At 40.4% G+C, this 15,376-nt stretch overlaps 1 protein-coding gene across 1 annotated transcript in view; it reads left to right on the forward strand.

Annotated features, from left to right (window-relative positions):
* ATP13A5 (ATPase 13A5) overlaps nucleotides 1-15,376 on the forward strand; it is a 111,525-nt gene that overhangs the window by 38,695 nt on the left and 57,454 nt on the right. Inside the window, exons 10-12 of the mRNA XM_036077502.2 lie at nucleotides 4,719-4,889; nucleotides 7,108-7,265; nucleotides 11,362-11,550. Coding sequence (XP_035933395.2) covers nucleotides 4,719-4,889; nucleotides 7,108-7,265; nucleotides 11,362-11,550 — 518 coding nt within the window. The remainder of the gene's footprint in view (nucleotides 1-4,718; nucleotides 4,890-7,107; nucleotides 7,266-11,361; nucleotides 11,551-15,376) is intronic.

Genomic DNA, 15,376 nt, shown 5'->3' on the forward strand with positions numbered 1-15,376 from the left:
TGTGTAATTAGCAAGGCACTAGGTATAAAATATTCTTTAGTCAAAAAACCCCAAAATACACAGGATATCATAATAAGAGAAGAAGAAACTATACAGTACACAAAAATAGAAAATATTTGTCTTTTGTGCTTACAAATTGTTGTATTTTTCTGTTTCCAAGTTGCTAAAGACAGGAAAATACACACACACGGGCGCGCACGCACACACACACACACACACAACTTTTTAATGTCACCTAAATGTAAAGAGAATCATTATCGATTCCTAAATTGTTCAACACAAGCACATTTCATATTAAAAATGGGTCTGCTTAATTTAAAATTGAGACAGGAAAATGTAGCAAACATAAATATGCTTGGTATAATTACAAAATACCCCTTTAGTGTGTTGAAATCTAACTGCCTTATAATGATAACGATGAGGATTTGCATACTGATCATATCCTTCATCCGGAATGTTGCCATAGTACCTGATGCACAAAACTCAAGCCCCCAAAAAACTGTCCTCCTCACTCCAAGGCAGCAACCTCTCACATTTATAGCAGCTTGCCAGTGAAGAATGGCTTCACTCATTGGCAAGAGAGCATGGCTGTGAGGAGAAAGGGGAGGACTGATCACATTTACTCCCCTGGGTCTACTGACTTGGGTGCGCGGTTCTTGCCTTGATTCTAGGAAAACTCAGAGAGTTCCAGAGAAGTAGAGAGGGCAAACAATGCTGCTTTTCCACAATGTGCAAAATTGACCTAAAATGACCTTAAGAAGTAAGTGGCTTTTCTTAGGTCTGTTTCTGGAAAAATAAGGTCAGCAGCAATAATATCTATGAAACCTAAGTACTGATAAATGTCAACTTTAGAGACAGACACATAAAACAGAAATACATATATTTCTTTCTTACTATTTTCTTTAGAAAGATATAATTACCACCATGCTTTAAATACATTATTACACAGCCTACATAGATTTACCTGCTCACATACACTATTTGTAAAAATGATCCTGATTTAACACTCAGATTATGCTTTGATTCCTGAAACTGCCTATGTCTTTCTAGAACATTTGTCCACGAATGTGACTCAGGTTTTTTTTTTTCCCATGTGCAAACCAGTCCTTTTCATATATAGAAGTCTTTATTTATGTCTTTATTTAGAAGAAAAATAGCAAATACTCTTAGCATCTTTAGAGCAATTTACATTTTATAAAAAACTTTTATATCTCACTTCGTCATAGCATAAAACAAATGAAGAGCTATTATATTACCCAACCTCCAGATGAAGAAACCCAGGTGAAAAGAGACCAGACTGGTCAGCTAGCAAGTATCAGGGTCAGAGGTGGCTTTTGCTTCCAGAAAGGAGGGACCACAGGAGTGAGGAGGAGGAGGATTCTAAGAGGGGTAAAGCTCTCATTTCATGTGCCTCATCATCTTTTTCTCTCAACTGGGCTGTCCCACCCACAGCACATGCCCATTGTAGGATCTTCCTCCTCATCATTTCCTTAGCCTCATCCTATTGCCATAAGTTCAACTATGCAAGAAATTTAATTTTGTAACTACACTTAGTTTTTATTTTTGCTCCAAATATTGCCATCCTTGAGAGTAAGCAGTGGCATAAGTCAGACAGTCGTTCCCATCAGTTGGTGGGTCCCCTGACCCAAATCTGGCTACTAGAGGTTGTGCAAGGCGCTGGGGAGGTGGGTCTGGGCTAGGGTAGCTCTCTTGTCTGTGGCCCCCACTCCACTCTGGGCTTGGCAAATGTCTCAGGCCTGTCTCCCTACAAAAGGAGGCTAACTGGTGCCTTTTGCTCTGTTTTCACAAACTTCTACAATGTTTCCTTACTCATCCAGGAATTTCCTGAAGTGGTGATTTCACATCTGCATCCTGTCAGACAAGCTTGTGATGAGTTGCTAGGTCTGATCTTATCTCTCTTCCTTTTTCCTTTCCTCCTGTCTCTCACTTCTCCTTGTCTTTCATTTATTCATTCGTCTACCCATTTATTCAATAAAGGTTCAGAAATGCCTACTCTGTTCCAGGCACTCTGCTGTGTGCTGGAGTCACAAGACAAATGAGAGATGGCCACTACCCTCAAACAGCTTACAGTCGGATGGCCCCCCAAATATAAACAAACAAGAACATGGCATTTCATGTGGAGATACTGGCTCACTGGGGATTAAGGACAGAATCCCACTTCACAACAGCCAGGACTTCCAGGTCCTGGAAGCCAGCGGAAGTTGATGATGAGTGTTCTTCCTTCTAAAACACTCTCCAGCCTATTTAGACCTCCAAACATTTGTAGGCAAATCACTCTTTCTTGGGATTCCGAGAAAGGCCAAGAACGAGATTCCTTATTATTATGTGAATAGCATAAAAAGACTTGAAAGTCGTTTCTGTGTAAAATCATATCTGATTTGAATGTTATCTTTGGAACATTATCTCCAAATGACTTCTATCTCTGGTTGATTGAATGCCTGCCGGCCACCAATACTGTGGGTTGTGTGTTCAGAACCTATCCACTAATATTAGCTTAAGAATATATTGTGGATTAATATTCTGTGATTCAAAAGCAGAACAACATTAGAAGTTATCTCTAAGTGTCTGCTTTTACAAAGGCTGATTTCAAAAACAATGGGGATACAGCGATTGGAGATTTGTCAAAAAGGTTCTATCCCTTTTCCAAAGCCACTTAGAACACAACTGGTAAATCCAAACAAAGGATAAATATCATAATTGTTTTAAAGAGAATGAGAAGGGGCAATGCTTGGCTAAAGGAATTTTCTGAGAATATACAAGATCACTAATAAAAATTGTATAGCTTCTTGTACCTTAGGATGTTAAAAATGCACCATATAGAAAACTAGTTTTGAAAAACTAATCATAGAAAAACCTGGGTAATTGTTTTTATTCAGTTCACCCAGGCATTGAGCAAAAATATGTCTTTTGAACCTATTACATATCAGCAAGGAAAATGAGCAGTATAAAAATTATACATGTCAAAGTCCTTGCCCTCAGTTATTACCTAGAAGGAGAGATAGAACCTGAATTTGTGTAACTATAATCAATATAATACTATTTCCAAATTAGAAATATGACATGTTATTTTGCTAATTGAACATTTAGCAAAAGACTGATGGAATTTTAAATTCATTCTAGTGCTTTTTAAATCTGGGAGCCAGGAAGTGTTATTAGCATTTTTATTTTGTCTCTGAAATGTATCCTTTTGAACTCTGAGCTAATTTTCTTTGTATCTTAAATAACCTGTCTTCCTGCCATCAGGAAAAGTAGAGGAGTAGTACCAGCAAAGAATGACAGTCAATAATAGGATATGCAAGTGGCCTAGTTTAGCTGGAATGTGTAGGAGAAAGAGCCAGTGATGCTCAGTTTATGGTGGCTTTGAAAATCTAGCAAGAGAGTTTGCACTCAGGACCCTTCCAAACCTCATCCTCTGTATCTCTTCATCTGGCTATTTAACTGTATCCTTTATCATATCCTTTAACAAATTAGTAAATGTAAGTATTTCACTGAGTTCTGTGAGCCACTCTAGCAAATTAATTGAACCCTAGAAGGGGTTTGTGGGAACGTCAGATTTATTAGTCAGAAGCACAGGTGACAATGTGGATATGGTGACTTGGGGATGCTAGTGGGATATCCAGGTTGGGATGAACAGCCCACCATTGGGAAATATAGAACAAGAACACAGGAGAGAGGGAAGATGAATATAGATGTTATTGAATATAGATGTTATTGAACCAAGAAAACAATTCCACTTATTAAGAAGTGTTAATTAATGAGAATAGAGCTGAGATCATCCAGAAAGAAAAAAAGAGATATCCTGTTATATTGGTTTCTATTTTTCACTACACCCTCCAAAAAGATCATGAAAAATATTTTTTAGATTTTATGAGGGCATAATTTCTCATTCATCTCTGTACTTCTAGGACTCTTTACCTCTACCTTCACACTCAATGTCCCAAACACCCTCAACCATCTTTAGTGCCCAGGGCAGAGCATTCTCTTGCTTTCATTTCTTCCAAGAACACTTCCCTCTTCTCCTTGATCTAGTTGGCCTCATTTCCTTTTGAGTTGTCATTTGTTAATTGTCCAGGACCTCTTTCCTGGTCCTCTGTTTGGGCTAGATCTTCAGATAACCTGGTACTACTACCAAAATACTTATTGTATTTTCATGAATTATTTACTACTCTTTAGTGGCTTGACCCCTGGGCCTCTGAAGGCAGGATTTCTGTCCATCGTCTTCATTATTATATTCTCAGCACCTAGAGCAGTGCCTGGCACAGAATAAGCACTTAAAAATATTTGTTGAATGAATGGATGAATGTACAGATAAACAAGTAAATGAAAGGGAAATAATAATTGCTTTACACATAATTTATAGTTCCTTCATTGCCTAGCATAGATCTGGGCTTAAAGAATACTTGGGGGGACATTTAAGTGACAACTCTCTTTGCTAAAATGGCCTGCTTTTTAAATTATAACAGCAAACCATGCAGACCAGGTATGGAAAATATAGGTGGACTTTAAATAAATATCTGAAATGTAACCAAATATACCACTGCTTGCATCACCAGCATCCCTGAGAAGTCATCTGACTCAGGGGATGAGCAGTAAGACCTAAATAGCTGTGGTTTGTATACTTTTTTGAAACTGGAAAGTACCAGCTCTAAATGACTACCTGAGGTCACATGGAATCAACAAAAGACAATCTTCTTTAGGAGAAAGTATACCTGTCATGAAGACACCATTGCCCCATGTGGACAACACCATTGCTTGGAAATCCCACAGCCTGGAAGATTATCGGAAACATGTCCTTTTCTGCGGGACGGAAGTTATCCAGGTCAAGCCGTCTGGGAAGGGGCCAGTGAGAGCAGTTGTCTTGCAAACAGGTTGGTAGATTCCACTTTTGTAAATTTAGTCCATGATTAGAGGTGGGGGAGTTGGATTGGGAAAATTTTGTTTAGGAATATGAAGTTTGCTATATTCTGGTAATAACAGCCATACTCATTTGTAGTCGGACCCTTATTATTCTAAGTTGCCACCATTTCCAACTGAATGGTTCATTGTTAAAATTCTTGTCTATGATGAAGCTTATAGAGAGATGAAGAACACTTCCTCAAAGGCAAGACTATGTTCTTGTAGGTTTGTTTGTTTTTGTTTTTGTTTTTTATGCCCACATGCTTCTTTTCTTTTCCCTCTACACCCACTCTAAGTAATTACCAGGAAAACAGTTCTAACCATTGTTGCTTGAGGACTTTTTCCTTTCAAAGTGCTGCTTGCTGGGCTATTATTTCAAGATCCCTGCTGGGTATCTCCACTTGGGTTCAAACTTCAAAGTCAAGGCACTTCGAAGTCAAGGCATCTAAAGGACTCATCCTCCTCTTTCTGTTGACAGCATTACCATCTAGCCAGTCTCTCCACATCACCTTTAACTCTTCACTTTCTCCCTTACCGAGTAGGGCACCACATCCTGTTGATTCTACAAATACCTCCCGAGTCCTGTCTCTCCCTCCTTCATCCCCACAGTTGGTGTTTTGTCTAGGCCCTTCATCATCTCCTGTCTAACTATTACAACAGAAATATTCTTTTGACTGTTCCCTTTCAGCTTTTGCCTAAAATATTTTGTCTTGTCTTTTGTTCTGTTTATCCCTTGATCTGTCACCAAGTCATATTTCTAAAACATATTTTGAAGCAGTTTATGCACACTATGCTCAAAAACTTTTCAAAACTATTAATATTACGCCCAATCTTTCACATGACATGACGCAGCCAACACCTTCCATGACCTGGTCCTAGCTTGTTGTATTCACCTGTGTTTCTGCCAGCGCACATATGCACAAATTCACAAAAACATACCTTGCATTTTGTTGTCTCTATGCTTTAGTTAGTCTATGATTCAATTGTTGTACCTGATTTTTTTTTTTAATTAAAAATATCAAGTTTTGTTTCAAAGTAATCAGTGGGCATGAGAACATCTCTCAGCCAGCTGGTAAGCAGGAGCTAATGGATGGTAATCATGGAAACCACCTGATCTGAGCTTATAAAATGCTGAGGCAACAGGTTAGAGAAAGCTCTGCTCCTTTTCTCCAAAGCCTGCAAAGCCATGTTTGAAGAGACAAGATATTCACCAAGCAGTGGGATTAAGGCATGTTTCATACTTAAAAATAGTGACTTATATCTAGTAGTCAATTTTTTTTGACAATAACTTAGATAATGAGTAGCTACAAAGTGCTATGCCCTGAGGGCTAAAGGAAAAAATAATTGTGAGATACTCGACCTTAAAGAAGATTGTAGTCTTGTGCAGGAGAGCAGAGATAGATGTCATGTGAATAAATGTTATAGGGACTCCAAAGAAGGGGAGAAATTATTTTTGATATGAAGTGTGGGAGTAGAATTCTGGAAACATTTCTTTGATGAGGTGGCATTTTGAGCCAACCCTGATAGGATGGGAAGGATTTAGCCAATCCTATCAGAGAGCTGAAAAGACATGCTAATCTGTTTCTGCAAAACACAAAAGAAAGAATGCACTGGGGTCTTCTGAGAGCAGAGCTAGTTAAAAGTCTAGCAAGATAAGAGTCCACCAGATTGATGGGACTTGGAATGCCATGCTTAGAAATTTGAACTTTATTATAAAAAATGGAGGCTCTGGAAGGTTTTTGAGCATACAAATGACATGATGAAAGGCACATATATTTAAGAAATTACTTGTTTTGTGCTTTCCTTTTCTCTTAATTTTCTTTTATTTTCAACACATATTTGAGCTTTAAAGTCTTCTTCTCTCAGCAGCTCATCTTCTCTGGTGACTGCATCTGTTGGTTCTTTAGTCTTCTTTTCCCCAGTCTCATGCATGAATGAGGAGCTGCCCTGTGTGAGCCCCTGAAGCACTGACTCCCAGAGCAAGAGAAATTGAACAGGGCTAAATGAATGCCATTTATTGTTCCTGGCAACTTGTAAGAATAATAAATATAAATATACTGTTAACAATGGTGTTTTCATTCCATATTCAAATGACACTATTAACCAATCCTTAATTTGATGCAAACCATTTTGGGTTTGGGGAAAACTGTATTAAAGAACCTTACTCCACCTGCAATTATCTTCATGTAGGTTACAATACCGCCAAAGGGGACTTGGTAAGATCCATCCTCTACCCTCGGCCTCTGAACTTCAAACTGTACAATGATGCCTTCAAGTTTATAGTGTTCCTGGCCTGCCTTGGAGTTGTGGGTTTCTTCTATGCTCTTGGTGTATATATGTACCATGGAGTAAGTATTGGGGGTAAAGTTTTTTAATAGCATAGCTTTCTCAAGGAACTTGACCTAACTTAAAAGGGTTGGATAAGGTTACCTTTTAACCCCATCATTCTGTGAGTCAGCGCTGTCCAATGGACCTTTCTTAGATGATGAAACTATTCTATACCTACACTGTTCAATTTGGTAGCCCTTAACCACATGTGCTTATTGAACACTGGAACTGTGGCTAGTGTGACTGAGGAAATGAATTTTCAATTTTACTTCATTTTAATTATTTTTAATTAACATAATTTAATTTAACTAATTTGATTATTTGATTGATTTCAATTTAAGTACCCATATGTGGTTAGTGAAAATTGTATTGGATGACACAGCTACGAAAAGTTGCAAAGTTCACAGTCCTTTCACCACTTGGATGGGAATGAGAGGTTACTGTGTGTGTGGCATTTGCAATACCCAAGCCCAAATAGCTTCAGAGGAAATACATGTTTCTCAAGTCTGATAGGATGGAGAGGACTTAGTCAATCAGGTCAGAGAGCAGAAAGGGCATACTAATTAGAGTGAGCAAAGGACAAAGCAAGAAATGCAAATGGGTCTTCTGGAACCAGTAAGCAACTAAGACATTAAGCCTAGCAAGGTAGAAATAGGTTACATTGAAGGGAATCTTGAATTCCATGCCTAGAAATTTGGATTATTTGAGAATGTTGAAATATTTGAGTGTGTACATTGTCCAAGGCATACCCAATAGACCATTTAGGCAATGTATTGCTCTGTGTTCTGTTAGGTTCTGAAATGGAATTAAATGTCCATTTTTACAGGGGTGACTGGGTGGCTTAGTCAGTTAAGCATCCGACTCCTGATTTCAGCTCAGGTCATGATCTCAGGGTTGTAAGATCAAGCCCTGTGTCAGGCTCCACACTCAGCGCTGGAGATTCTCTCTCTCCCTCTGCCCCTCCCCCTTTCCTTCTCCCCTCTTTCTTTTAAAAAATATATATAAAAATTATAAATGTCCACTTTTACAGAAATGTATGCTGCATGGATCCACACTTCCTTTTAAGCTTCATGGTGTCTGGTTTCATTTGAATATCCCTCTTAATAGTTATATTGGCTGGACAGAGAAGGGTTGTCACAAATGACCTCTGAAGTCCTTTCTGGTCCTGAGCAACTGATTCTGTGGTAAACCATGCAGTCTCTTCTGTAAGACATATTAGGACAGAATGGGAGAAGATACTTGCAAATGACATAGCAGATAAAGGGCTAGTATCCAAAATCTATAAAGAACTTCTTAAACTCAACACCCAAAGAACAAATGATCCAATCAAGAAATGGGCAAAAGACATGAACAGACATTTTTCCAAAGAAGACATCCAAATGGCCAACAGACACATGAAAAAGTGCTCAACATTGCTCAGCATCAGGGAAACCCAAATCAAAACCTCAATGAGATATCACCTCACACCAGTCAGAATGGCTAAAATTAACAAGTCAGGAAATGACAGATGTTGGCGGGGATGCGGAGAAAGGGGAACCCTCCTACACTGTTGGTGGGAATGCAAGCTGGTGCAGCCACTCTGGAAAACAGTATGGAGGTTCTTCAAAAAGTTGAAAAAAGAGCTACCATCCAGCAATTGCACTACTGGGTGTTTACCCCAAAGATACAAATGTAGGGATCCAAAGGGGTACGTGCACCCCAATGTTTATAGCAGCAATGTCCACAATAGTCAAACTGTGGAAAGAGCCAAGATGTCCATCGACAGAGGAATGGATAAAGAAGATGTGGTGTATATATACAGTGGAATATTATGCAGCCATCAGAAAGAATGAGATCTTGCCATTTGCAATGACGTGGATGGAACTGGAGGGTATTATGCTGAGCGAAATAAGTCAATCAGAGAAAGACATGTATCATATGATCTCACTGATATGAGGAGTTCTTAATCTCAGGAAACAAACGGAGAGTTGCTGAAGTGGTGGGGGGTGGGAGGGATGGGGTGACTGGGTGATAGACATTGGGGAGGGTATGTGCTATGGTGAGCGCTGTGAATTGTGTAAGATGGATGAATCACAGACCTGTACCTCTGAAACAAATAATACATTATATGTTAAAAAAAAAAAGAAGATATCAGGAGGGGAAGAATGAAGGGGGGGAATCAGAAGGGGAGACGAACCATGAGAGACTATGGACTCTGAAAAACAAACTGAGGGTTCTAGAGGGGAGGGGCATGGGGGGATGGGTTAGCCTGGTGATGGGTATTAAGGAGGGCATGTTCTGCATGGGGCCCTGGGTGTTATACGCAAACAATGAATCATGGAACACTACATCAAAAACTAATGATGTAATGTATGGGGATTAACATAACATAATAAAAAAAAGACATATTAGGATATTAGCAATGTGGCTCATAGGGAAGAAGAAAAAACTGTGAATAAAAGGGTCCAAACATAGATATGAAACTGGGTATGGGTGACCTAATTACAATGCCCAAATTGGTAGCTTTAGTGCATTCTATGTGTGTGTTATTGGGGAGAGAGGTATATATTACTGGACAGTCACAAGAATTTCCAGGCAATGTTCACGCTCACACTTGTACTCCGGGTAGTCATTACAGTCTGATAAAGCCCCCAGGGAGCATTTCTAGGTCAGGCAAAGGAAGCCATGGTATACTGGCACCAGTAGAATGGACCCTGGAAAGAGCTCTGCAGACTGTTAAAGCCAGTAGGGCTGGAACTTGAGGCAATGTGCCAGTTTTATATGGGGAGCAGGAGTGTTGAACAGGAAAACAAGCAAAAAGCTCTCTTGTGTGGACTAAGAAGCCCCTGCAGTGATTGGGAATGAAAGTTTCCTGAGTGGGACTCAACATCCAATATACACCAAGTAGCAACACTAATCACAAACCCCGTCTTCTTGTGGGTCATAACCTGTGGCCCTGTTGGCTGCCTCTATCTGTACTGGCTCAGGACTTGAAAGGACTGAGTCCTCAGGGTCAACACTCTGTGGCTGTAGTTGGAAAAATCAAGGAATGATGGATTTTGTAATAAACTGAGTTTGGATCAATGATGTATCTAGCAGGCATTGTTCCTGACATTGGATCTGTGTTTCCAGTAGTCAGAAGAGGACTTTATGCTAAAATTATAGTTGATTTCATAAAAATCTAGGGTAAAGCATAGTATCTAGAGCATTTGAAAAATAAAACAAGCCACCCTGTGATTTGACCTTGCCTGGGCTCTTTATCAGTCATGTGAATTTCTGCAGACCTGACTAGGATCTTGACTCCATGTTAACTGGCTTGATAATATAACACAATGGTCACATATTTGTACCCTGGAGTGGGACAGACTAGGGTTCAGATCCTCACCATTTAACTAGCAGGTGGCTTGAGGAAGTTATTTAATATTTTAAGCCTCCGTTTCTTTACCTGTTAAATAGAAAAAATAACAGTATTTACATCATAAGGTTTTTATGGAAAGTCACTAAATAATGTATGTAGCCTAACACAAGGCCCACCCCAGAACATGAGCAGTGAGAGCAAGCAGTTGAGATCTTAGCAGAATCTTGGTCATCATTTTTATCAGGTCACCATTCATTTCATATGTGTGCTGGGTACCTCCTCTGTGTCAGAAACTGTGCTAGGCTCTATCTAGAGATGAATAAGATGAACTTGAAAATGACTTCAAAGATGTATAAGCCACAGCTGCTGCACCCAAAGGAGTTTGGAAGCTATTGAGGGAGATTTAAAACCCAACCGTCAAGCCAGTGTGTGAAATGTTACAACTCCAAGATGGTCTCCATGCCTGGGGAGTCCAGAGGGTGTGTTACGATGAGCAGAGGAGGGATGGCACTCTGGGTGAAGGGAATGCTAAGTGAAGAGAAACAGTCAGGAAAGGGCAGAGTGGACATCCAGTAGGGTTCAGAGTCTCCTTTGTTCTCAGTGGGAGACAACTTGTCCATTCCTTAGACACACCCAAGAGAACTCTCAACCCCCCCAAGAGCCAGCTCACTTTGAATACTCTGAGTTTCTAGAGCTCCTGTGCTATTACAGGAGATGGTACCAGAGAGGGTACCAGACTGCTCTGCTGGGCTAACCTGTATATGTCCCTCCCTCCCCAGGTTTCTTCAAGAGATACTACAGCCATGGCCCTGCTCCTCTTCACCGTAACGGTACCTCCGGTGCTGCCAGCTGCCCTGACCACAGGCATCGTGTATGCACAAAAGAGGCTGAAGAAAAAGAAAATCTTCTGTATCTCCCCACAGAGAATCAATATGTGTGGGCAAATAAACCTTGTGTGCTTTGACAAAGTATGATTTAAACTTTCCAGGTTGGAGGTTAATGATTTCAAGATACAGCAGAGCTGGAAAAGGCCTCCAAGAATGCCTGGCTCACTGCGCTCATTTTGCAGATGGGAACACTGAGGCCGGAGAAGGTCACACAGTGAGCTAGCGTGAGACCATGTTCTAGAAGCCCACTCTACTGAGTCCTAAGGAAGTGGTTTAGATATCACATCATGAATTCCTTTCCTATGAAATTTAATATTTTTGTGCCTGTATTGGGTTTTAAAACAATCTCTTATTATAATAACTTCTATGACTGACTGGCTTTTTCAGGCAAAAAAATCTGAGGAACATTTCTGTTCCCTAAAGTGCTTTGTCCTGTGCTTAATTGAACATATTCCCTTCTTCTCCTCTGCTTCTTTTAAGGAAAGGAAGGGAGGGGACCATGGCTGTGTTTATGCACTCAGTCCCTCATTTCTCCTTTGATCCCCAGGTTAGTAAAACTCCGGACTAGCGAATGTGTCCCCGTGCTTAGGGTCCTGGAAGTGGCAGGGGAGAAGTATGTCCAAATGCAGAGGATTGCTAGTCTGGGACAGGTCCTGAGACCCCCCTGTGCCTCTTCTATGGGAGACCTGCGGAGTCTCAGCCCTGAGGACTGAGGTCCTCAGCCTCAGTCACCTGCTATTCAGATCCTGCCCTCCACTTGGGCAGGCCAATTTAACTGCTATAACGCAGTGGGTTCCTCCATGTCTTCACTTCATTCAATTTGAATAGTTGATAAAGGCTTTGCCACCTTTTAACTCATCTACATGGGCCAAGAGCTCCATTAATGAGATGTTCCTTGCTCTGCAGAAGCTCATGACTTAGCTGAGGAAGCAGGTAAAACAGAAGTGTAGACAGTGATAATGCAGTGAAATGCATGCTGAAAGAGGTATGAACAAAGCATTGAGGTGAAGTTACCTGCCACGGGTGGGAGGTCACTTTTGAGCTATGACTTTGGTTGGTAGACAGAATGGGCCCTGGGCTCAGAGGCAAGCAAATCAGAAGCACAAGGATGTCAGGGCCTGTGGCACATGGGGGACAGAGGACAGTGGGGTGTGGCTAGTTTGTGGGCTGTCCCGTAGGGGATGTAGCTGAAGAGAGGAGTGAGCCCAATTGTTCAGGGCCTGACATGCCAAGCTAAGGAGTGGAGACTTGTGAAGGAGAATGGGAGCCCTACCATTTTTTTAAAATTTTTTTATTGTTATGTTAATCACCATACATTACATCATTAGTTTTTGATGTAGTGTTCCATGATTCATTGTTTGTGCATAACACCCAGTGCTCCATGCAGAACGTGCCCTCTTTAATACCCATCACCAGGCTAACCCATCCTCCCACCCCCCTCCCTTCTAGAACCCTCAGTTTGTTTTTCAGAGTCCATAGTCTCTCATGGTTCGTCTCCCCCTCCAATTTCCCCCCCTTCATTCTTCCCCTCCTGCTATCTTCTTCTTCTTTTTTCTTAACATATATTGCATTATTTGTTTCAGAGGTACAGATCTGTGATTCAACAGTCTTGCGCACTTCACAGCGCTCACCATAGCACATACCCTCCCCAGTGTCTATCACCCAGCCACCCCATCCCTCCCACCCCACCCCCCACTCCAGCAACCCTCAGTTTGTTTCCTGAGATTAAGAATTCCTCATATCAGTGAGGTCATGTGATACATGTCTTTCTCTGCTTGATTTATTTCGCTCAGCATAACACCCTCCAGTTCTATCCACGTTGTTGCAAATGACAAGATCTCATTCCTTTTGATGGCTGCATAATATTCCATTGTATATATATATCACTTCTTCTTTATCCATTCATCTGTCGATGGACATCTTGGGAGCCCTACCATTTTTTAAGAAGATGGGTGACATTTTTATAGGTGTATTTTATTTATTTAATCTGGGGTAATTGGTGAGAAGGGACAGAGGGGAGATAAGACTAGGTAACAGGAGGTTATCTGGGAATGTTCTTTCTCTTCAACCTGTAGGCCACTGGACCTTGAGGCTGCTCATTTCACCTCTAACCTGAGAATGTCCCTTCCCTGTTTACTCAGTTGTAAGAATTGGAAGCATTGGAAGCACTTCACTGTAAAGCATTATGCTGACTTAATATCTTCTACTGACAGAAATGTCATTTGATAGAAGTTGTCCTAGGCAAGGAGAGCAAGAATGGAGAGTAGAGGACCAGCTGGAGAGACACCATGAGTAGACTTGATGAGTGTTGGCCCCCAGCTGAAAGTTGAACAGCTCTAAGATTATTTCTGTTCTATTCTTGTCGAGTTTCCTTTGGCAAAGAAAGCCCTTAATCCCACTTGTCAGGAACCACTAGGGTTAACTTAACAGTAACTCCCTTTTAGTTTTAGGATCAGAGAACAGCCCCTGGGAAGTTTTCTGGGAGGGATTCCCAATACTTACCCAGAAGCCTCATTAGTGCCTGTAATATAAGAGGGAGTTTTATAAAACACATTCATTACATATTCATCTGTTTCTAAAACTAATTCTTCCAGAGGGAGTTCATTTTACATCTCATAAAAAGTTTTTTCCTCTGCATTCTCACATGCTAGAACAACTGAAGGACTGCTCCTCAGCATGGTTGGCCAAACCCCAGTGGCATGACAGCATGTTATAGTGCAAAGAACTCTGGATTGGGAATCAGTAAAATGAGAAGTCAAATCCTGGATCTGGCACTAAGTTTCTGTGTGCCCTTTTAAGAGAAGTTTGAACCCTAATGATCTCTAAGTGTCTTTCTAGCTTTCACATTGTAAAACTCTACCAATATGCTGTTGGAATAAAGCACCCCACAATTAATTGAAGCCCCATCTACTGTTATTTCCATTTAGAAGACATTCACCACCAGGCTTCTGAGTACATCTGTTCTCATATATTTCTAGTTTACATTGCTTTGTTATAAAACAAGTTCTCTCTTTTCTATCCAGTTCAACCCAAGCCTGGGCTAGTATTTATGCTAAGAAGTTTGCTTTCTCTGTCTTACTCCCTTTACAACTGCAACTATAATTTAGTTTTCTTTCTGTTCATGGCTAGTTTTATTGTATAAGGATCACTTTCACATAGATAAATAACACAGTCCCATTTCTGTTTTGCTACAGTATCAATTCTGTTTTCATGTTCAAAATATTGATGTTTAAAAAATATAACCTGGTCATCAGGAAAACATTTCAGTTTGAATTAAGCTGCTAACGCTTTTTGAAATGGAACAACTCAAGAGGATTTGAAATCTAAACACACAGGTTGGGACCCTTACAAATGCAGAAGGGAAATGAAGCAAATAGATTTTTGCTGTTGTTCTTCAAGGAATAACTCATACAAAGTGTGTTAGCTTTCTGTGAAGTCCAAATGAATTAACGAAACCAAGATTCCTTCATTCTTTAATTGGAAGTCCAGTGTGGGTTTTGCCTTTCTGTATATTTTGCAAAATTTATTTAACATTTGTCTAGGCAGGCTGGATTCTGGTTCTTTCTCTTCAACCTGCAGGCCACTGGACCTTGAGGCTGCTCATTTCACCTTTAACCTGAGAATGTCCCTTCCCTGTTTATTCAGTTGTAAAAATGGGAAGTATCATAAGCACTTCATTGTAAAGCATTATGCTGACTTAATGTCTTCTAATGACAGAAATGTCATTTGATAGAAGACTAGAAAATTCACTGTCTAATACAGAAATGACTTTTAAAAGAATGATGACAGAGACCTGGGAGTCAGTAATGAAAAGGGATACACCCCAGCCCTTGGTAGTGCTTTGCTCAGCCTTGACAGCGCTGAAGCAGTGGGGCCTCGTGCTTACTCTGGGAGTTGGCTTCTTGCA

The sequence above is a fragment of the Halichoerus grypus genome, chromosome 1 (assembly GCF_964656455.1).
Source record: "Halichoerus grypus chromosome 1, mHalGry1.hap1.1, whole genome shotgun sequence".
Classification (NCBI taxonomy): Eukaryota; Metazoa; Chordata; class Mammalia; order Carnivora; family Phocidae; genus Halichoerus; species Halichoerus grypus.